The sequence below is a fragment of the Salmo salar genome, chromosome 10 (genome assembly GCF_965601325.2).
Source record: "Salmo salar chromosome 10, fSalSal1, whole genome shotgun sequence".
Taxonomy (NCBI): Eukaryota; Metazoa; Chordata; class Actinopteri; order Salmoniformes; family Salmonidae; genus Salmo; species Salmo salar.
In genome coordinates this window covers 32,340,048-32,362,955 of record NC_138300.1, presented here as the reverse complement: position 1 = coordinate 32,362,955, position 22,908 = coordinate 32,340,048, and the positions used below count along the sequence as shown (strand labels likewise).

Genomic DNA, 22,908 nt, shown 5'->3' with positions numbered 1-22,908 from the left:
GACAGACTAATGTATTTAACATGAATAGCGAGGCGATTTCGAGGTAAGAAGTGCTTCTGTTGCCCGATAGCCTGTTGGAAGAGGCTACCGAGGATGGGGTCTTAATTTCAATCACTAAATCGTATATTCAGAATATGGATATGAACTGAATAGACCTATGTTTGTCAACAGCCAGTGTTTTTTTGTTTGTTTTAAACCTGTAGCCTAATCTGTGTAGCCTAATCTGATTGACTGTTACCTTCAATCTAATGTATTCTAACAGTTGATTGAGCTGTGACCATGATTGATAACTTCCAATTTCATTAACTAAACATGGCCATTAATAATTGCATAATAACACAAGGCTACAACAACAACAAACTGAAGTTATAGGCTATTTATTCAATCAGTTTGCCAGCTCCGGTAGGCTACAACAGATGTATCACTCTCCACATTCAATGTCAGTTTCATTGTGTACTTTTCCTTATGTCAGAAGCATGCAAGTCAGTTCCAAATCTTCCATTTAAAATTTCCAATCGCGCAGCACACGAGACCAAAGAACGGAGCATGCGTAAAACCCTTTTCTTTGTGGTTTTCCATAAGAAAAGTCGACAAAAGAATGCAGTTTAAACCACCTCCGAACGACTTTATCTAATGCACTCTAGAGTGCCTAAAGTCATTTTATTTCTGTGCATTGTCGCCTTATTTCTTGATGCACATCAGTTCATAGCGCGTTAATATGTTTTATGGAAAAAGGGTTGGGAATAGGTGTCTCCATAATGACAATCCAAATAGCATACGGTTGGGAATAGGTGTCTCCATAATGACAATCCAAATGGCCTACCTACAACTGGTAAAAAGTTGTCATGACGTGCGCGCGTGCTGCTCATGTGACTCCTGCGTGCTGCAGCGCTCAGTCTCAACATAGTCTCAGTCTCCGCCCCCTCCCCACCACTCACACACTCAGCAACAGGCTGCCTTACTACCTGATAGTAAGCAGCAGCAGGTCACAGTGAAATATATATTTTTAAGAAAAATGCCATGGCGGCCGCGGTGCAATTTAGAAGTAGCCCAAAAACCCGCAACCCGCGATCAATACAGTTTGACCCGCGACATCGTTTTGAAAGTAGCCCAATTTGGCAGCAAACTTGAGATCGCAACCCTGCCTGCCAGAGTGCTGCTGTATAAAAAGAGAATAAAGATAGAATTCGCGTTGCTAGGAGATACTATCAACAATACATTATGGGATATTCGTATACGTCACTGTTGCATAGCTACGTCTGTCAAAAACACAGGTCTCATTTCTTGTGTCAGGGGAGGCTAAAATAAACAATGGCTGAAAAAAAGTTCAAAGGAGCCCCGTTTGGAACACAGACAGCGAGGTAAGACATTAAACAAGCGCCAAAAGGAAGTGGCGAATCATGGAGATTAATAAGGGAAACAATATGGATGTTATCCGTAGCTCCACCGGCCTGATGTCTTACTGCAATGTGCTGTGCAGGTTTGATGTGTCAGCGGTCCATCCAGCCAATAAGAGAGTAGGGACCTACACAGAGATCCCCTACTGCAAAAATATGACCAATGACCTGGTATGACTTGTAACTCCAAATCTCTCTCTCTCTCTCTCTCTCTCTCTCTCAATTCAATTCAATGGGTTTTATTGGCATGGGAAACATATGTTTACATTGCCAAAGCAAGTGAAATAACTCTCAAACTTCCTCTTAATGCTTCAAAATCACAACAAACATTTTCTCTTATAAGGATATGTGTGTTGTTTATGTCAGGAGCGGCGGCTGGGCCCGGGGTCGTATGAAGCTGCAGGCCGTGGGGACTTCAGTGAACGGTCGGTGGCAGAGCGGGCCAAAGGGCCGGGGTGGCAGAGGGCCCAGGAGACTGCCAGGTTGGCAGCCATACCTCACCTCCTCTACAGGGAGGCATGGGAAAACAAACGCTTCCTGGTGGGTCACACACACATGCACGCACGTGTGCACACACACACCTGACCGCTAACCTCTGTCTCTCTGTCTGTCCCATAGAAAACTAAAGTGGGTCCAGGAACCTACAGAGTAGCAGACTTTATAGAGGAGCTGCAGAAGAAACCAGGCAGTGTGAGAGGAGTGTGTGACAGCAGGGAAGAGCGGTTCAGAAACGCACAGGTACCACAACACACACACACACACACACACACACACACACACACACACACACACACACACACACACACACACAGAGGTACCACAGTGCACCACTAGAGGGCAGGAGGACACAATATGTTATACTCAGCATACTGTTGCTAGGTCACATGTTAACACCATGTTAATAGCAGGTGTGAACTGGCTACAAACGACTAAGATCAATCTTTCTCCGTGTTACTCAAAGTGCCTTACACCCCAACCCCTTCTCAAACTCTGTGTGTACAGAGCTGGACGCCAGGCCCTGGTTGCTATGGTAATGGGGGTGTTCCATGGGCAGCGCTGGAAGAGAAAAGGTCGGGGTCAAATGGGGCTCCCAGCATGCACCTCAGCTCCTCGCTGCAACGCTTCCCAGAAGGCAACAGTACGGTACGACAAACACACACAACACTATAACTGAAAACAACAAGGTATAGGTTACTTATGCAATAAGGCACGAGGGGGTGTGGTTTATGGCCAATAAACCACGGCTAAGTGATGTTCTTAAGCACGACACAACGCAGAGTGCCTGGATACAGCCCTTAGCCGTGGTATATTGGCCATATTCCACAAACCCCCAAGGTGCCTTATTGCTATTATAAACTGGTTACCAACATACAGTGGGGGAAAAAAGTATTTGATCCCCTACCGATTTTGTACGTTTTCCCACTGATAAAGAAAGGATCAGCCTATAATTTTAATGCTAGGTTTATTTGAACAGTGAGAGACAGAATAACAACAAAAATATCCAGAAAAACGCATGTCAAAATTTTATAAATTGATTGAGAGGTATTTGACCCCCTCTCAATCAGAAAGATTTCTGGCTCCCAGGTGTCTTTTATACAGGTAACGAGCTGAGATTAGGAGCACACTCTTAAAGGGAGTGCTCCTAACCGCAGCTTGTTACCTGTAAAAAAGACACCTGTCCACAGAAGCAATCAACCAATCAGATTCCAAGCTCTCCACCATTGCCAAGACCAAAGAACTCTCCAAGGATGTCAGGGACAAGATTGTAGACCTACACAAGGCTGGAATGAGCTACAAGACCATCGCCAAGCAGCTTGGTGAGAAGGTGACAACATTTGGTGCGATTATTCGCAAATGGAAGAAACACAAAAGAACTGTCAATATCCCTCGGCCTGGGGCTCCATGCAAGATCTCACTTCGTGGGGTTGCAATGATCATGAGAACGGTGAGGAATCAGCCCAGAACTACACGGGGGGATCTTGTCAATGATCTCAAGGCAGCTGGGACCATAGTCACCAAGAAAATAATTGGTTACACACTACGCCGTGAAGGACTGAAATCCTGCAGTGCCCGCAAGGTCCCCCTGCTCAAGAATACATATACATGCCCGTCTGAAGTTTGCTAATGAACATCTGAATGATTCAGAGGACAACTGGTGAAAGTGTTGTGGTCAGATGAGACCAAAATGGAGCTCTTTGGCATCAACTCAACTCGCCGTGTTTGGAGGAGGAATGCTGCCTATGACCCCAAGAACACCATCTCCATCATCAAACATGGAGGTGGAAACACTATTCTTTGGGGGTGTTTTTCTGCTAAGGTGACAGGACAACTTCACCGCATCAAAGGGACGATGGACGGGGCCATGTACCGTCTAATCTTGGGTGAGAACATCCTTCCCTCAGCCAGGGCATTGAAAATGGGTCGTGGATGGGTATTCCAGCATGACAATGACCCAAAACACACGGCCAAGGCAACAAAGGAGTGGCTCAAGAAGAAGCACATTAAGGTCCTGGAGTGGCCTAGCCAGTCTCCAGACCTTAATCCCATAGAAAATCTGTGGAGGGAGCTGAAGGTTCGAGATGCCAAACGTCAGCCTTGAAACTTTAATGACTTGATCTGCAAAGAGGAGTGGGACAAAATCCCTCCTGAGATGTGTGCAAACCTGGTGGCCAACTACAAGAAACGTCTGACCTCTGTGATTGCCAACAAGGGTTTTGCCACCAAGTACTAAGTCATGTTTTGCAGAGGGGTCAAATACTTATTTCCCTCATTAAAATGCAAATAATTTTATAACATTTTTGACATGCGTTTTTCTGGATTTTTGTTGTTGTTATTCTGTCTCTCACTCTTCAAATAAACCTACCATTAAAATGATAGACTGATCATTTCTTTGTAAGTGGGCAAACTAACAAAATCAGCAGGGAATCAAATACTTTTTCCCCCCACTGTAATTAGAGCATTAAAAATAAACGTTTTGTTATGCCCGTGTAAATGGTCTGATATACCATGGCTGTCAACCAATCAACATTCAGGGCTCGAACCACACAGTTTATAAAACTTGCTATACTACAACTAACTGTGTGTGCGTCTGTGTAGGACTGTGGGCTGAGTCCCTGTACCTATACTCTAAAGAGCAGCACAGAGGCGTTGTTGGCCAGCGGCAGCAGCAGGAGAGGTGCATATGACCTCTTCACTGGACCACGAGACAAACCCATCACCGCTGGATACTTCGCTACCCCGGTAACACACTCTTACATCACACACACCTCAGAACACATAAAACTGCGAGGGACCACCACCAACTTATTGTGTGTGTGTGTGTACATGTGTAGAAGTGTGTAAATCTAACTCCAGGGGAGTACCCTAGTGGGTGTGGGGGCTTTGGAGAGGAGTTGTGTCGTCGTGAAAAGCGGAACCACGGTGTGTTTGGAATGTTGGATCAGTACCCAGTTGTTCCAACAGAGAGAATCTACCACAGCACCCCGTCCCAATGCTCTCGACCTGCTGTGAGTACCCTAACCTCTGACCCCTAACCCTGCCCCAATGCTCTCCAACCATTCTAGCTAACCTTTAACATCCAACCCCTGCCCCAAAAGGTGAAAGAAAAAATATAATATCCTTCTCTTCTCCCTCTATCCCTCCTTTCTATCCCTCTTCACTCAGACGTTCCCAGGGCCAGGGTGGTATGAGGTCGTCTCTCCACAGTCCCGTACAGAGAGTCACACCCATCCCCCCTTCCTCTCCTCTGCCCCCCGTGCCAGCCATAGGACAGAGAGATTGCAGAATGGAAATTATGTGAGTTAAGCCTAACCTTCACCTCTAACTCTGACCTCTAACCCTGTCCCCTGAACTCTAACATCCTCTCTTCCAATCAGAGCATGGTTGGTCCTGGTCGTTATGACATTGCAGAAAAGGGGCGGAGTAAGACTAACAATGGCTACACCTCCTCCTTCAGTTCCCGGACACAGAGATATCTTCACAAACCAGACAGAGACAAACACACACAGTAAGACACACACACATGCACATACAGTGATACCTCACCTGAAATTAAAGAAATATCAAATTTTCTATCAGTATACAGTGAGTGTATGCTGTATGCTGAGGGTCTATATGGAATGATGGGAATAAGGCTCCGATTGTGCTGATGTGTGTGTGTGTGTGTGTGTGTGTATTGCTCTGTGTGTTTCAGGGAGAGGTTGCGTGCGATAAATGTTCCGGTGGACAGACTGAGCTTCCTGGTGCCGCCCGGAAGGAACACTTTGATGAAATCAGCTTAAACACACACACACACATCGAAGCAGCATGGAACAAAGACTCCGGATACATGTTACAACCCATCAGATTTCAAGTTTAGTTTTTCAACTACACTGCTCAAAAAAATAAAGGGAACACTTAAACAACACAATGTAACTCCAAGTCAATCACACTTCTGTGAAATCAAACTGTCCACTTAGGAAGCAACACTGATTGACAATAAATTTCACATGCTGTTGTGAAAATGGAATAGACAACAGGTGGAAATTATAGGCAATTAGCAAGACACCCCCAATAAAGGAGTGGTTCTGCAGGTGGGGACCACAGACCACTTCTCAGTTCCTATGCTTCCTGGCTGATGTTTTGGTCACTTTTGAATGCTGGCGGTGCGTTCACTCTAGTGGTAGCATGAGACGGAGTCTACAACCCACACAAGTGGCTCAGGTAGTGCAGCTCATCCAGGATGGCACATCAATGCGAGCTGTGGCAAGAAGGTTTGCTGTGTCTGTCAGTGTAGTGTCCAGAGCATGGAGGCGCTACCAGGAGACAGGCCAGTACATCAGGAGACGTGGAGGAGGCCGTAGGAGGGCAACAACCCAGCAGCAGGACCGCTACCTCCGCCTTTGTGCAAGGAGGAGCAGGAGAAGCACTGCCAGAGCCCTGCAAAATGACCTCCAGCAGGCCACAAATGTGCATGTGTCTGCTCAAACGGTCAGAAACAGACTCCATGAGGGTGGTATGAGGGCCCGACGTCCACAGGTGGGGGTTGTGCTTACAGCCCAACACCGTGCAGGACGTTTGGCATTTGCCAGAGAACACCAAGATTGGCAAATTCGCCACTGGCGCCCTGTGCTCTTCACAGATGAAGCAGGTTCACACTGAGCACATGTGACAGACGTGACAGAGTCTGGAGACGCCGTGGAGAACGTTCTGCTGCCTGCAACATCCTCCAGCATGACCAGTTTGGCGGTGGGTCAGTCATGGTGTGGGGTGTCATTTCTTTGGGGGGCCGCACAGCCCTCCATGTGCTCACCAGAGGTAGCCTGACTGCCATTAGGTACCAAGATGAGATCCTCAGACCCCTTGTGAGACCATATGCTGGTGCGGTTGGCCCTGGGTTCCTCCTAATGCAAGACAATGCTAGACCTCATGTGGCTGGAGTGTGTCAGCAGTTCCTGCAAGAGGAAGGCATTGATGCTATGGACTGGCCCGCCCGTTCCCCAGACCTGAATCCAATTGAGCACATCTGGGACATCATGTCTCGCTCAATCCACCAACGCCACGTTACACCACAGACTGTCCAGGAGTTGGCGGATGCTTTAGTCCAGGTCTGGGAGGAGATCCCTCAGGAGACCATCCGCCACCTCATCAGGAGCATGCCTAGGCATTGTAGGGAGGTCATACAGGCACGTGGAGGCCACACACACTACTGAGCCTCATTTTGACTTGTTTTAAGGACATTACATCAAAGTTGGATCAGCCTGTAGTGTGGTTTTCCACTTTAATTTTGAGTGTGACTCCAAATCCAGACCTCCATAGGTTGATAAATTGGATTTCCATTGATTATTTTTGTGTGATTTTGTTGTCAGCACATTCAACTATGTAAAGAAAACAGTATTTAATAAGATTATTTCTTTCATTCAGATCTAGGATGTGTTGTTTAAGTGTTCCCTTTATTTTTTTGAGCAGTATATATCAAAATCAATATTGATCAACATGAGATGTTTTTATGTTTGGTAGAAAGTAGTAGAGATTTGCTGTTGACAAAACAAACGTTATTATCATACACCAACAAAAACATTTGTGGACAATAGCAGTGATCTCCTTTCTCTTTGCCAGGCAGTAGAAATAACCAGGTTAGGGTTGGGGGTCAGAACATGTTAGGGGCTTAGAGGTCAGAACAGGCAGGTGTTGAGGTTAGTGGTCAGAAGTTGTACACTACCATTCAAAAGTTTGGGGTCACTCAGAAATGTCCTTGTTTAGTTTTTCTTTAAAGCAAAAAAATTTGCCTCAAAATGGCCAGAAACAAAGAGCTTTCTTCTGAAACTCGTTGGTCTATTCTTGTTCTGAGAAATGAAGGCTATTCCATGCAAGAAATTGCCAAGAAACGGAATATCTCGTACAACGCTGTGTACTACTCCCTTCACAGAACAGCGCAAACTGTCTCTAACCAGAATAGAAAGAGGAGTGGGAGGACCCGGTGCACAACTGAGCAAGAGGACAAGTACATTAGTGTCTCTTTGTATCAATGTCTATACAGGTAACAAACTGAGATTAGGAGCACTCCCTTTAAGAGTGTGCTCCTAATCTCAGCTCGTTACCTGTATACAAGACACCTGGGAGCCAGAAATCTTTCTGATTGAGAGGGGGTCAAATACTTATTTCCCTCATTAAAATGCAAATCAATTTATAACTTTTTTGACATGCGTTTTTTCTGGATTTTTTTGTTGTTATTTTGTCTCTCACTGTTCAAATAAACCTACCATTAAAATTATAGACTGATATTTTCTTTGTCATTGGGCAAACGTACAAAATCAGCAGGGGATCAAATACTTTTTTCCCTCACTGTATGTAGATATTCCATAAAAAAATCTGCTGTTTCCAGCTACAATAGTCATTTACAACATTAACAATGTCTACACTGTATTTCTGATCAATTTGATGTTATTTTAATGGACCAAAAATGTGCTTTTCTTTCAAAAACAAGGACATTTCGAAGTGACCCCAAACTTTTGAACACTAGTGTATATCAAAACAGGCTGGTGTTAAGGCTGTATTTGTTTCATCAGCACATTCACATTCACTGGGCTTTACAATACAAACAGGCAGAGAACACTCCTTAAAGGCTCTAATCTTCATCGTGTTACTAGTGGGAGGGCAGATGATAAAGGATCAGGGGTTAGTGGTCAGAGGTCAGTGTCGTGCAGCTTTGCAGATCTTGTCGTATACCTCAGGGAAAGCGTCCTGACAGCCCAGCTCCTTTCTCAGACGGTGATACAACGTCCCGTCAAACATTTCCCAGAACTCACTACGCTCCATGTAAACATCAGCATACAGCATCTGGAACCCACACACACACACACACACACACACACACACACACACACACACACACACACACACACACACACACACACACACACACACACACACACACACACACACACACACACACGTCAGCACAATCGGAGCCTTATTCCCATCATTCCATATAGACCCTCAGCATACAGCTGTTGGGGTGCGTAAGGGTTTGTGTGTGTGTGTGTGTACAGAAACTCACCCATGCACCTCTCTGACAAACTGCTCCAGCTGTCTACATGAGGCTTTAGCCTGGAAGTGTTTAACCCTGGGTTCTCCGTACGCTCCGATGTCCACATACAGCTCTGCCTCCTCACCTTTAGGATGAACCATCCCCCGGCCCAGGGGGAGCACGAAAGGACACAACCACAGAGGGTACACCTGCAGGGAGGGGCATACCAACTTAGTTACACCCCTACAATGAGACAGTTACACCCTCAAACGAGATATACCAACTCAGTCAGTCCCCTAAAATTCGATATACTGTTCCAACTCATTCACACCCCTAAAATGAGATATACCAACTCAGTCACACTTGTGTGTATAATGTATTAGGGTATGTTACGTTGAGGAAGCATGCAATGTAGCTATGTGTCTTATGTGAAATGTACTAGTTTGTGTGTGTGTGTGTGTGTGTGTCTTACATGGATGTCCTGGTGGAAGCGTGCGATAGCGGTCTGGATGTGTTTCATGGGGACCAGCATGTCCTGGACAACATGGTGCTGCTCATACAGTTGTCTGATGTTCTCTCCCTGGGTCAGCTTCAACAGAGAGATCTTAGGAGGAACCATCCACCCAAACAACCACCGGAACACTGGGTGGTTACCAAACGGGATGATGTCCTGGAGACAAAAACACACATTCATGTTTACAGCAATCAGCTTTCCAGCTCCACAGTTGTGTCCAGTAGGGAAAAACTGTTTTGAAATGGAGTGAAACACATTTTAGTTTTCTATTTCAGAAGGTTTGGTTGTTATATGTCCCACAGAACACAACCCTGGTTGGTCTATGTCTCATATAACGGGAGAGGTTGGGGGGGCTGTAAAACAGCCCCTTTACCCCACCTCCCCCCCTTCCTCCCCCAACAACAACATCATCCGTCTGTCAGAGAAAAACTCGGCATCATTTCGAACATAATTTAAGGTTATGGGAAGGAACAATTACCAGCAAACCACACATGGCTTCCTAATGACAGCGTGTGTGTGTGTCTGTGTACATTAGGGAGACTAATGCAGAGTTATGTGCTGGGGGAGGAGATGATGACATGCTGAAATCTGCAGGATAAAAGGGTCACTTTGAATCATCTGTCTAATGCACTGTGTGTGTGTGTGTATATGTATGTATGTGTATGTATATATGACAACTGTACCAGAATAAGATTGCGCCGAAGATGATGGCTGACGATTTACATGCTCCAAACTAACTGTGCTATTTTTTATTTATTTTTGGGCATTGTTTGTAACTTATTTTTAACTTATTTTGTACATAATGTTTCTGCTACCGTCTCTTATGACCGAAAATAACTTCTGGACATCAGAACAGCGATTACTCTCCACGAACTGGAAGAAGCTTTTTCCTTCAACACGTCCGATGAGAAGGATATACTGCTTTCCCGGGAACAGGCCCAAATCCCCATCATTTGCATGAAGAAAAGGGGGTGCAGATCGGGCTGCCTTCTGAGAATCTGTAGGCGAGCGAGTAAACTCCCACTGCTATCCGTTCTTCTGGCTAACATGCAATCATTGGAAAATAAAATTGATGACCTGCGATTACGATAATCCTATCAACGGGACATTAAAAACTGTAATACCTTATGTTTCACAGAGTTGTGGCTGAACGACGACACGGATAATATAGAGCTGGCGGGATTTTCCATGCACCGGCAGAACAGAGAAGCTACGTCTGGTAAAACAAGGGGTGGCGGTGTGTGTCTATTTGTCAATAACAGCTGGTGCGCGATGTCTAATATTAAAGAAGTCTCGAGGTATTGCTCACCTGAGGTAGAGTGCCTTACGATAAGCTGTAAACCACACTATCTACCAAGAGAGTTCTCATCTATATTATTTGTAGCCATCTATTCACCACCACAGACCAATGCTGGCACTAAGACCGCACTCAACCAACTCTATAAGGCCATCAGCAAACAAGAAAATGGTCATCCAGAAGCGGCGCTCCTATTGGCCAAGGACTTTAATGCAAGCAAAATTAAATCCGTTTTACCAAATTTTTACCAGCATGTGCAACCAGGGGGGAAAAAAACTACAGACCACCTTTACTCCACACAGAGATGCATACAAAGCTCTCCCCCGCCCTCCATTTAGCAAATCTGACCATAATTCTATCCTCCTGATTCCTGCTTACAAGCAAAAACTAAAGTACCAGTGAATCGCTCAATACGGAAGTGGTCATCGGCTTCATCAATAAGTGCACTGACGATACCATCCCCACAGTGACCGTACGTACATATCCCAACCAAAAGCCATGGATTACAGGCAACAGCCGCATCGAGCTAAAGGCAAGAGCTGCCACTTTCAAGGAGCGGGACAGTAATCCGGACGCTTATAAGAAATCCTGCTATGCCCTCAGATAAACCATCAAACAAGCAAAGCGTCAATACAGGATGAAGATTGAATCCTACTACACCGGCTCTGACGCTCGTCGGATGTGGCAGGGCTTGAAAACTATTACGGACTACAAAGGGAAACCCAGAAGCAAGCTGCCCAGTGACGCGAGCCTACCAGACGAGCTAAATGACTTTTATGCTCGCTTTGAGGCAAGCAACACTGAAGCATGCACGAGGGCACCAGCTGTTCTGGATGACTGTGTGATAACACGCTTGGTAGTCGATGTGAGCAAGACCTTTAAACAGGTCAACATTCACAAAGCCGCGGGTCCAGACGGATTACCAGGATGTGTACTAAAAGCATGCGCGGACCAACTGGCAAGTGTCTTCATTGACATTTTCAACCTCTCCCTGACTGAGTCTGTAATACCTACATGTTTCAAGCAGACCACCATAGTCCCTGTGCCCAAGGAAGCAAAAGTAACCTGCCTAAATGATTACCACCCGTAGCATTCCCTTCGGTAGCTATGAAGTTCTTTGAAAGGCTGGTCATGGCTCACATCAACAGCTTCCTCCTGGATACCGTAGACCCACTCTTCGCATACTGCCCCAACAGATGACGCAGTCTCAATCGCACTCCACACTGCCCTTTCCCATCTAGACAAAAGGAACACCTATGTGAGAATGCTGTTAATTGACTACAGCTCAGTGTTCAACACCATAGTGCCCATGAAGCTCATCACTAAGCTAAGGACCCTGGGACTAAACACCTCCCTCTGCAACTGGATCCTCGACTTCCTGACTGGCCGCTCCCAGGTGTTAAAGGTAGGCAACAACACGTCGGCCACGCTAATCCTCAACACTGGGGCCCCTCAGGGATGTGTACTTAGTTCCCTCTTGTACTCCTTGCTCAACCACGACTGCGTGGCCAAACACGACTCCAACATCATCATTACATTTACTGACGACACAACAGTGGTAGGCCTGAGAACCGACAATGACGAGACAGCCTATTAGGACTGTTTTCTCTGCTACCGCACGGCAGGTGGTCCCGGAGCGCCAAGTCTTGGACCGGGGGGCTCCTTGGCAGCTTCTATCCCCAAGTCATGGGACTGCTGAACAATTAATAAAATGGCCACCAGACTATTTACATTGACACCACCACCCCTCCTCCATTTGTTTTGTACGCTGCTGCTACTCGCTGTTTGTTGTCTATGCATGGTCACTTCACCCCAACCTACATGTACAGATTACCTCAACTGACCTGTACCCCCACGTACTGACTCGGTACCGGTACCAACCTCTATGTGGCCTCGTTATTGTTATTTTATTGTGTTACTTATATTTTTTTACTAGTTTATTTGGTAAATATTTTAACTTCTTGAACGGCACTGTTGGTTAAGGGCTTATAAGTAAGCATTTCATGGTAAGGTCTACACTTGTTGTATTCGGCGCATGTGACAAGTAAAATTAGATTTTGATGTGTATGTGTGTGTATGTGTGTACCTGGAGCTCCCAGAAGATGGATCGTGTGTGTCTGTGGTAGTAGTGGCGTAGAGGGATGTACTCCACTGCTGTGTTGTTCTCCGCCAGGTATCTCTCAACGTGCTTGAAGAACCACGGCTTATAGTGCAGGCCGATCCTGTTGATCTGAAACACACACAGACACACACAGTGCAGGGTTATGGTTAGATATTTTAGACAGACAGCACTCTTCTCCTCTATTGTCCTTCTGAGCGTACCTTATCATTCTTCCTCTATTTCTCTCTTTTTCTCTTTCTCACCTTGTCCGGTTCAGCCGAGTCAGTCATAGTGCCAGTCATGATAACAGCTTCGTAAAGTGAGTACTGCAGTCCTACAAACGTGTTGTTCTTGTCCTCAGATGCCTCACTGAAACGACGGCAGATGTTCTCCAGCCCTCTGATTGGCTCATACTGCAGACGAACCCAATACCTTGCCGGGACGATCTTTATCTCTGCAGCAACCAGGAACCCCAGAGTTCCACAGGACCATGGAACTGCGTGGAACAGGTCAGAGTTCTCTTCCTGTTACAGAACACACACACACACACACACACACACACACACACACACACACACACACACACACACACACACACACACACACACACACACACACACACACACACACACACACACACACACACACACACACACACACACACACACACACAGACATCAGTTCCCCTCCTGTAAGAGAGCCACATAGCAGATTGCAGAAGCAATCCTCCTTCTTTCTCCTTTCCTTCTCTCTCTCTCTAGTTGTACTGTGGACCCTTTGTTTCCAGATTAACTGCCATTTCCAGTGGTGTTGGCTTTATGTTTTCTAAAGGACTATAGGTCTGTAGCTTTGCTCTGTTAGTTACAGAACTGGAGGCCTGTAGCATTGCTCTGTTAGTTACATAACTGGAGGCCTGTAGCATTGCTCTGTGAGCTCGAGAACTGGAGGCCTGTAGCATTGCTCTGTGAGCTAAGGACTGGAGGTCTGTAGCATTGCTCTGTTAGTTACATAACTGGAGGCTGTAGCATTGCTCTGTGAGCTCCAGAAATGGAGGCCTGTAGCAGTGAACATCTACTTTTAAAAATCCACCTCTCTAAAAACAAGTCTCTCACTGTTTCCGCTTACTATAGATCACCCTCTGCCCCCAGCTGTGCTCTGGACACCATATGTGAACTGATTGCCCCCCATCTATCTTCAGAGCTTGTGCTACTAGGTGACCTAAACTGGGACATGCTTAACACCCCAGCCATCCTACAATCTAAGCTTGATGCCCTCAATCTCACACAAATTATCAATGAACCTACCAGGTACAACCCCAAAGCCGTAAACACAGGCACCCTCATAGATATCATCCTAACCAACTTGCCCTCTAAATTTCAACCAAGATCTCAGCGATCACTGCCTCATTGCCTGCATCCGTAATGGGTCAACGGTCAAACGACCTCCACTCATCACTGTCAAACGCTCCCTGAAACACTTCAGCGAGCAGGCCTTTCTAATCGACCTGGCCCGGGTATCCTGGAACGATATTGACCTCATCCCGTCAGTAGAGGATGCCTGGTTGTTATTTTTTTTTTTAAATGCCTTCCTCACCATCTTAAATAAGCATTTAGAACCAGGAACAGATATAGCCCTTAGTTCTCTCCAGACCTGACTGCCCTTAACCAACACAAAAACATCCTGTGGCATTCTGCATTAGCATCGAACATCCCCCTCTTTAAAGGGGGGGGACACTCTCGACCCAAACTTATACAGACCTATATCTATTCTACCCTGCCTTTCTAAGGTCTTCGAAAGCCAAGTTAACAAACAGATTACCGTCCATTTCGAATCCCACCGTACCTTCTCCGCTATGCAATCTGGTTTCAGAGCTGGTCATGGGTGCACCTCAGCCACGCTCAAGGTCCTAAACAATATCTTAACCGCCATCGATAAGAAACAATACTGTGCAGCCGTATTCATTGACCTGGCCAAGGCTTCGACGCCGTCAGTCACCACATACTCATGGGCAGACTCAAAAGCCTTGGTTTCTCAAATGATTGCCTTGCCTGGTTCACCAACTACTTCTCTGATAGAGTTCAGTGTGTCAAATCGGAGGGCCTGTTGTCCGGGCCTCTGGTGGTCTCTATGGGGGTGCCACAGGGTTCAATTCTTAGGCGACTCTCTTCTCTGTATACATCAATGATGTCGCTCTTGCTGCTGGTGATTCTCTGATCCACCTCTAAGCAGACGACACCATTCTGTATACTTCTGGCCCTTCTTTGGACACTGTGTTAACAACCCCCCAGACGAGTTTCAATGCCATACAACTCTCCTTCCGTGGCCTCCAATTGCTCTGAAATACAAGTAAAACTAAATCGCTGCCTGCACCTGCCCGCCCGTCCAGTATCACTACCCTGGACGGTTCTGACTTAGAATATGTGGACAACTACAAATACCTAGGTGTCTGGCTAGACTGTAAACTCTCCTTCCAGACTCACATCAAACATCTCCAATCCAAAGTTAAATCTAGAATTGGCTTCCTATTTCGCAACAAAGCATCCTTCACTCATGCTACCAAACATACCCTTGTAAAACTGACCATCCTACCGATCCTCGACTTCGGCAGAGTCATTTACAAAATAGCCTCCATTACCCTACTAAATGAATTGGATGCAGTCTATCACAGTGCCATCCGTTTTGTCACCAAAGCCCCATATACTACCCACCACTGCGACCTGTACGCTCTCGTTGGCTGGCCCTCGCTTCATACTCATCGCCAAACCCACTGGCTCCAGGTCATCTACAAGACCCTGCTAGTAAAGTCCCCCCTTATCTTAGCTCGCTGGTCACCATAGCAGCACCCACCCGTAGCACACGCTCCAGCACATATATCTCACTGGTCACCCCCAAAGCCAATTCCTCCTTTGGCCGCCTCTCCTTCCAGTTCTCTGCTGCCAATGACTGGAACGACCTACAAAAATCTCTGAAACTGGAAACACTTATCTCCCTCTCTAGCTTTAAGCACCATCTGTCAGAGCAGCTCACAGATTACTGCACCTGTACATAGCCCATCTATAATTAGCCCAAACAACTACCTCTTCCTGTACTGTATTTATTTATTTTGCTCCTTTGCACCCCAGTATTTCTATTTTGCACATTCATCCACTGCAAATCTACCATTCCAGTGTTTTACTTGCTATATTGATTTTACTTCGCCACCATGGCCTACTTATTGCCTTTACCTCCCTTATCTCACCTCATTTGCTCACATTGTATATAGACTTATTTTTTCTACTGTTTTATTGACTATGTTTGTTTTACCCCATGTGTAACTCTGTGTTGTTGTATGTGCCGAACTGCTTTGCTTTATCTTGGCCAGGTCGCAGTTGTAAATGAGAACTTGTTCTCAACCTGCCTACCTGGTTAAATAAAGGTGAAATAAAAAAATAAATAAAAAAATTGCTCTGTGAGCTCCAGAACTGGAGGCCTGTAGCATTGCTCTGTGAGCTAAGGACTGGAGGCCTGTAGTAGAGGTCGACCGATTATGATTTTTCAACGCCGATACCGATTATTGGGGGCCCAAAAAAACTGCTACCGATTAATCGGCCTATTTATATTTTTATTTATTTGTAATAATGACAATTACAACAATACTGCATGAACACTTTTATTTTAACTTAATATAATACATCAATAAAATCAATTTAGCCTCAAATAAATAATGAAACATGTTCAATTTGGTTTAAATAATGCAAAAACAAAGTGTTGGAGAAGAAAGTAAAAGTGCAATATGTGCCATGTAAAAAAGCTAACGTTTAAGTTCCTTGCTCAGAACATGAGAACATATGAAAGCTGGTGGTTCCTTTTAACATGAGTCTTCAATATTCCCAGGTAAGAAGTTTTAGGTTGTAGTTATTATTGGAATTATAGGACTATTTCTCTTTATACGATTTGTATTTCATATACCTTTGACTATTGGATGTTCTTATAGGCACTATAGTATTACCAGTGTAAAAGTATAGCTTCCGTCCCTCTCCTCGCCCCTTAACATCGACAACAGCCAACCTCGAAGCATCGTTACCCATCGCTCCACAAAAGCCGCGGCCCTTGCAGAGCAAGGGGAACAACTACTTCAACGTCTCAGAGCGAGTGATGTCACCGATTTGAAACGCTATTAGCGCGCACCCCGCTAACTAGCTAGCCATTTCACATCGGTTACACCAGCCTAATCTCGGGAGTTGATAGGCTTGAAGTCATAAACAGCTCAATGCTTGAAGCACAGTGAAGAGCTGCTGGCAAATGCAGGAAAGTTTGAATGAATGCTTACGAGCCTGCTGCTGCCTACCACCGCTCAGTCAGACTGCTTTATCAAATATCAAATCATAGACTTAATTATAACATAATAACACACAGAAATACGAGCCTTAGGTCATTAATATGGTCAAATCCGGAAACTATCATTTCGAAAACAAAACGTTTATTCTTTCAGTGAAATACGGAACCGTTCCGTATTTTATCTAACGGGTGGCATCCCTAAGTCTAAATATTGCTGTTACATTGCACAACCTCGAATGTTATGTCATAATTATGTACAATTCTGGCAAATTAATTACGGTCTTTGTTAGGAAGAAATGGTCTTCACACAGTTCGCAACAAGCCAGGCGGCCCAAACTGCTGCAGATAACATAACTCTGCTTGCACGGAACGCAAGAGAAGTGACACAATTTCCCTAGTTAAAAGAAATTCATGTTAGCAGGCAATATTAACTAAATATGCAGGTTTAAAAATATATACTTGTGTATTGATTTTAAAGAAAGGCATTGATGTTTATGGTTAAGTACACATTGGCGCAACGACAGTGCTTTTTTCGCGAATGCGCTTGTTAAATCATCATCCGTTTGGCGAAGTAGGCTTTGATTCGATGAGAGATTAACAGGCACCGCATCGATTATATGCAACGCAGGACAAGCTAGATAAAGTAGTAATATCATCAACCATGTGTAGTTAACTAGTGATTATGTTAAGATTGATTGTTTTTCATAAGATAAGTTTAATGCTAGCTAGCAACTTACCCTGGCTTCTTGCTGCACTCGCGTAACAGGTAGTCAGCCTGCCACGCAGTCTCCTCGTGGAGTGCAATGTAATCGGCCACAATCGGTGTCCAAAAATGCGGATTACCGATTGTTATGAAAACTTGAAATCGGCCCTAATTAATCGGCCATTACGATTAATCGGTCAACCTCTAGCCTGTAGCATTGCTCTGTGAGCTAAGGACTGGAGGTCTGTAGCATTGCTCTGTTAGTTACATAACTGGATGTAGCATTGCTCTGTGAGCTCCAGAAATGGAGGCCTGTAGCATTGCTCTGTGAGCTCCAGAATTGGAGGCCTGTAGCATTACTCTGTGAGATCCAGAATTGGAGGCCTGTAGCATTGCTCTGTTAGTTACATAACTGGAGGCCTGTAGCATTGCTCTGTGAGCTCCAGAAATGGAGGCCTGTAGCATTGCTCTGTGAGCTCCAGAACTGGAGGCCTGTAGCATTGCTCTGAGCTACAGAACTGGAAGCCTGTAGCATTGCTCTGAGCTCCAGAATTGGACACCTGTAGCATTGCTCTGAGCTCCAGAATGGGACGCCTGTAGCATTGCTCTGAGCTACAGAACTGGAAGCCTGTAGCATTGCTCTGAGCTACAGAACTGGAAGCCTGTAGTTTTGCTCTGTTAGCTACAGAACTGGAAGCCTGTAGCATTGCTCTGTGAGCTACACAACTGGAGGTATTGCTCTGCTCCGACACCAAGGTTCTCTTAAAGATCTGAGCAGTAAAGAGAGCTCTGCTCACCTCAGTGCAGCGGACCAGGCTGCCGTCAGCCAGCACCAGCTCAAAGGCAACACAGATGTGCTGGAAGAGTCCGTAGATATGAGAGGATGACTCTATACCTGTACCCATCACCAGAGCTCCTGTAGATAGAGAGGGAGAGGGAGAGCGAGAAAGAGGGAGAGATGGGGTGGGTGGGTAGGCTTGATTATTTAGTAAACAAAAGACAATTGGGGCATACTAGTGCTCAGGGACACAGTCAATATACAACACCAACAATACAGGACACACAGACATACACAACAACAACACTTTAGGGACTTGGGGAACTCAATCTCCTCACAGGTGAAGCAGAGAGCAGCGTAAACACTCAAAACAGTTTGTCGGTTGTGTGTGTGTGTGTGTGTGTGTGTGTGTCATTCTCTGTGGTGCTCCAGATTAATCTACAGCATGCTGAAGAGAAAACATTAAGCTGTTGCTCTAACATTTATGGATCCGGAAAACCATTATGGAATCTGATCCAGGAGTGCTGTGCACTCCAAAGCCATTTCCTCTGAGTTTCACCCTCGGAACTCTACCATCTATAAACAATTGATCCTCTAATCCAATAAGAGAGGGTGATGATGCTCCTAACAGGAAATAAACAACCCTGATGGATAAGATGCCATGGAAACACTCAGCTACAGAGGGGTATACTACAAAGCAGAATCAATGAGTTAGCCAGCTAACTTTGATCAACAACCAGAAATAACTATTGATTTTCTGGTTCATTAAGAAAACTAAACATAAATATGTGTTTTTGGTTGTTGAGTCAATTAGTCCATGCCCATTTCAAGCTTATCTTTTTTTTTTTTAAAGTTATTTCAGAATATATAGGCAAGTCAGCTGACTAACTCATTGATCCTGCTTTGTAGTATACCCCTCTGGATGACAATCGGTCAGTTGTTCTATAGAACAACAACAATATATACCACCATATATATATACACCATATAACACAGCCGACAACAATATATACCCAATGATTTATATATACGCTAGATGACTGACATGGGGCGCTGGGTTGAAGCCACCGTGCCACCCAGAAATGTTCCATACACACAAAAAGCTATGATCAGTATTTCTATTCGTAATAAAGCCATTTTGTGGAGAAAAACTCATTCTGATTGGCTGGGCCTGGCTCCCCAGTGGGTGGCCCTGGCTGCCAAGTGGGTGGGCCTATGCCCTAGAATCCATAGATTAGGGCCTAATTTATTTATTTCAATTGACTGATTTCCTTATATGAACTACAACAAGGTAAAATCTTTGAAATTCTTACATGTTCCGTTTATATACAGTACCAGTTAAATGTTTGGACACACCTACTCATTCAAGGGTTTTTCTTTATTTTTACTATTTTTATACATTGTAGAATAATAGTGAAGACATCAGAACTATGAAATAACACATATAGAATCATGTAGTAACCAAAAAAGTGTTAAACAAATCAAAATATATTTCATATTTGAGATTCTTCAAAGTAGCCACCCTTTGCCTTGATGACAGCTTTGCTCACTCTTGGCATTATCTGCCCCTAACTCGGACAACTCTGGGCCAATTGTGTGCTGCCCTATGGAACTCCCGGTCCTGGTCGGTTGTGAACCCCAGGCTGTAGTGACGCTGCAACACTACGTGTTTTAGACCGCTGCATCACTCGGGAGGCCTGCGTTTATATTTTTGTTCAGTATAAATTTTATTATGTGAACTAAACACTAAAATTAAAATAAATAGATGTAAAAACATTTTCCTTAAAGTATAATTTTACTGTCCCCACTACGACAAAAATACTTAAATACATATAATTTTGTCCTTAATTGAAATAGTGTAGAATTCCATCCATTCCTATGGAGGACTGCACCAACTGGGGAGTGCCAATATGGGCCGACAGTTGGCCAGGTTAAAATGCAGGCTACAGACAAAGGTGCTCCCATGTAAAATAGTGACGTCAGGGCCCTCATCTCTTCTAATTGCTCTCACACAGCTGTCACGTAAAGTCGCATCCTTGGGAAGTTGTGAAAGCTGAGGTATGGTTTTTGTTTGTTGTTGGAACAAAAAGGGACACTACAACAGCATCGGTGAGAGGATTGTGCCGCCATTATGCAAGCTTGATAATTCTGCGCTGTTGCTAGCGACCAGAACATAAACCAGAACATAAACAATACCACTTTGCTGAACTTCCGTTCTACAAACCTGGAAGCGTGAAAGAAGCCAATGGCCAATACATAGCATCAGCAATCTGGGGTTTATATACATCATTGCATATACCACCATATATACCATATAACAGCCATACAACAATATATACATTATAAACCATATAACTCAAAAACATACACAAAAACATATACCACTATACACCATAAAACCTGAGCCAACAATATTTGCTGATGATATGCAGATATAATGATAATGATATGCATAGCGTACCGACAGTGAGGTCGTCCAGTACTGGCAGCACAGGCAGCACAGGCAGAGTCCAGCCCAGTGAGTTGAAGAGAACAGTGATCTGACCCATGTTGACCAGGGGCTCCACACAAACCACCTGTTGTACATATACTTGCCCGGATCATACAGGTTTACACACACATACATACTTTTATATACAGAGCTACAGCGTGTGAGCGTGTTTGTCTTACCTGTCTCTGTGTGTCCACCTCCAGTATGTCCATCATGTTGATCATGATGTTCTTGTTAGTCTTCTTGTATTTCCCAACTCTGAGAGACAGTCAGCTAGCCGGTCGACCTGTACACATGTGAGTCTTCCCCCCCTCCTTCCTCCACACATGTACCTGCAACCCACACACAGTATCATATTGTATGTAAGTATTATGGCCTCTGCCTAAAGGTCTGGACCTTTATGGCACAGAAGGCACTGCACTTTCTCTGGGGTCTCTGATTAAAGCCCTACTCCTGCTATTCCCTATAAATCACTACAGAGCATTCGAGATGGAAGAAAGAATTTAAACTTTGTAAAAGACAGAAGGAAATACAGTATCTGATGCCATGCTCAAATACTGAGCTCCCAGAATGCACACACACACACACTGAACTCCAAGACCTATGCAGTGAATGCTGCAGTTTGTTATTCCTCTCGTTCATTCCCAAATCCCTCGTTCTTTCCAAAAATCCCTTTAGGAAGAGAGGGATTACAGTCTTTCCTCACCCCAGGAACCTCACAGCAGCCTCTCTCTCTCACACACACACACAAACACACACATTGTCGTTGTAATTTAGCCACGTGGATTTACCTGTCTCTGGATGTCCCGCACGCGCTGGTCGTGCTGTTTTGGCGCGGAACACATTTTGAAGGTGAGCCACGCGCGCATGTAATAATAGACATCAAATATGACTGAGAGCGGCAGCAGAAATAGACAGACGAATATCCATCTCTGGTGAACGATCACGTAGTCTAAGCCATTCACCTTGATCCACAACAGAAATAGAACTACCAGTCCACCGAGATACAACGGATCCATCCTATCCTCCCTGCGCTGCTGGTCTACTGGCCTGATGATGGTCTATTTAAGACTGTTCCAGAGAATAACTCCCTCCTAGGAACAATCGATTTTTCTATTGCCTTTAGTTGGGAGCGAGCGAGCGATGCAAGATTTCTAAACTTCTGCTTTTTAAAATCCACATAGATTATCTATGCCAACACATACACACACATAAATGCACACATCACAACATAGACAGACAGGTGGGTAAATATTGAAGTTAGAATCCTGCCACTCCTGTCGTTTTCTCTGATAGGCGAGTCTGGCTGTGTGGTCGGCTAGCCCTGCCTCTGGCCGGCGCTCATTGGCTAAAGACGCGTCAATCGGGATGACTGCATTTGCTATGTTAGCGCGCTTCGTCCAATCAGAGAGCAGAAATCCCGTCACCCCATGCACCCGGCGCAAACCTTCATTAACATGCAACAGTTAAGTAATACAGTGTCAATAATACATTGTTAATAATACATTGTTAAAACCATTAAACTAAACTGATATCAAACTAGGCCTACAGTGGTTAACCATTATTTAAATAACCTATTTATTATAACTTACATCTAACTACCATAGTAATTATAGATTTTATATAGCGGTATTATATAACAATATTACTGCCATAAACCAGGTAATAAAACTCCCCTGATTATTACATGAAACTCTAACCAATGCAAAATCTAATGCATTTAACTATAGTGCTTTCAGAAAGTATTCACCACCCTTGACTTTTTCCACATTTTGTTGTGTTACAGCCTGAATTTAAAATTGA

At 44.7% G+C, this 22,908-nt stretch overlaps 2 protein-coding genes across 3 annotated transcripts; one reads left to right on the top strand and one right to left on the bottom strand.

Annotated features, from left to right (window-relative positions):
- Positions 1-758: 758 nt before the first annotated feature.
- LOC106560236 (ciliary microtubule-associated protein 2) lies at positions 759-8,148 on the top strand. Of its 2 annotated transcripts, XM_014122886.3 has the most exons (10): positions 759-1,361; positions 1,481-1,568; positions 1,764-1,937; positions 2,016-2,135; positions 2,400-2,540; positions 4,494-4,637; positions 4,730-4,903; positions 5,061-5,192; positions 5,273-5,403; positions 5,590-8,148. In XM_014122886.3, the coding sequence occupies exons 1-10, from the start codon at positions 1,312-1,314 to the stop codon at positions 5,675-5,677; spliced, it is 1,242 nt and encodes a 413-aa protein (XP_013978361.2). In that variant the 5' UTR covers positions 759-1,311; the 3' UTR covers positions 5,678-8,148. The 2 variants fall into 2 exon arrangements, with proteins under 2 accessions (XP_013978361.2, XP_013978360.2); XM_014122885.3 differs by having other exon boundaries at positions 759-1,568.
- Positions 8,149-8,300: 152 nt separating this feature from the next.
- LOC106560235 (delta(24)-sterol reductase) lies at positions 8,301-22,438 on the bottom strand. Its single transcript, XM_082956909.1, is given in 9 exon segments — positions 8,301-8,724; positions 8,938-9,113; positions 9,377-9,574; positions 12,802-12,945; positions 13,080-13,340; positions 18,634-18,752; positions 21,076-21,190; positions 21,285-21,437; positions 21,897-22,438. Coding segments are annotated over 9 exon segments (1,551 nt in total). The 5' UTR covers positions 22,125-22,438; the 3' UTR covers positions 8,301-8,567.
- Positions 22,439-22,908: the final 470 nt, after the last annotated feature.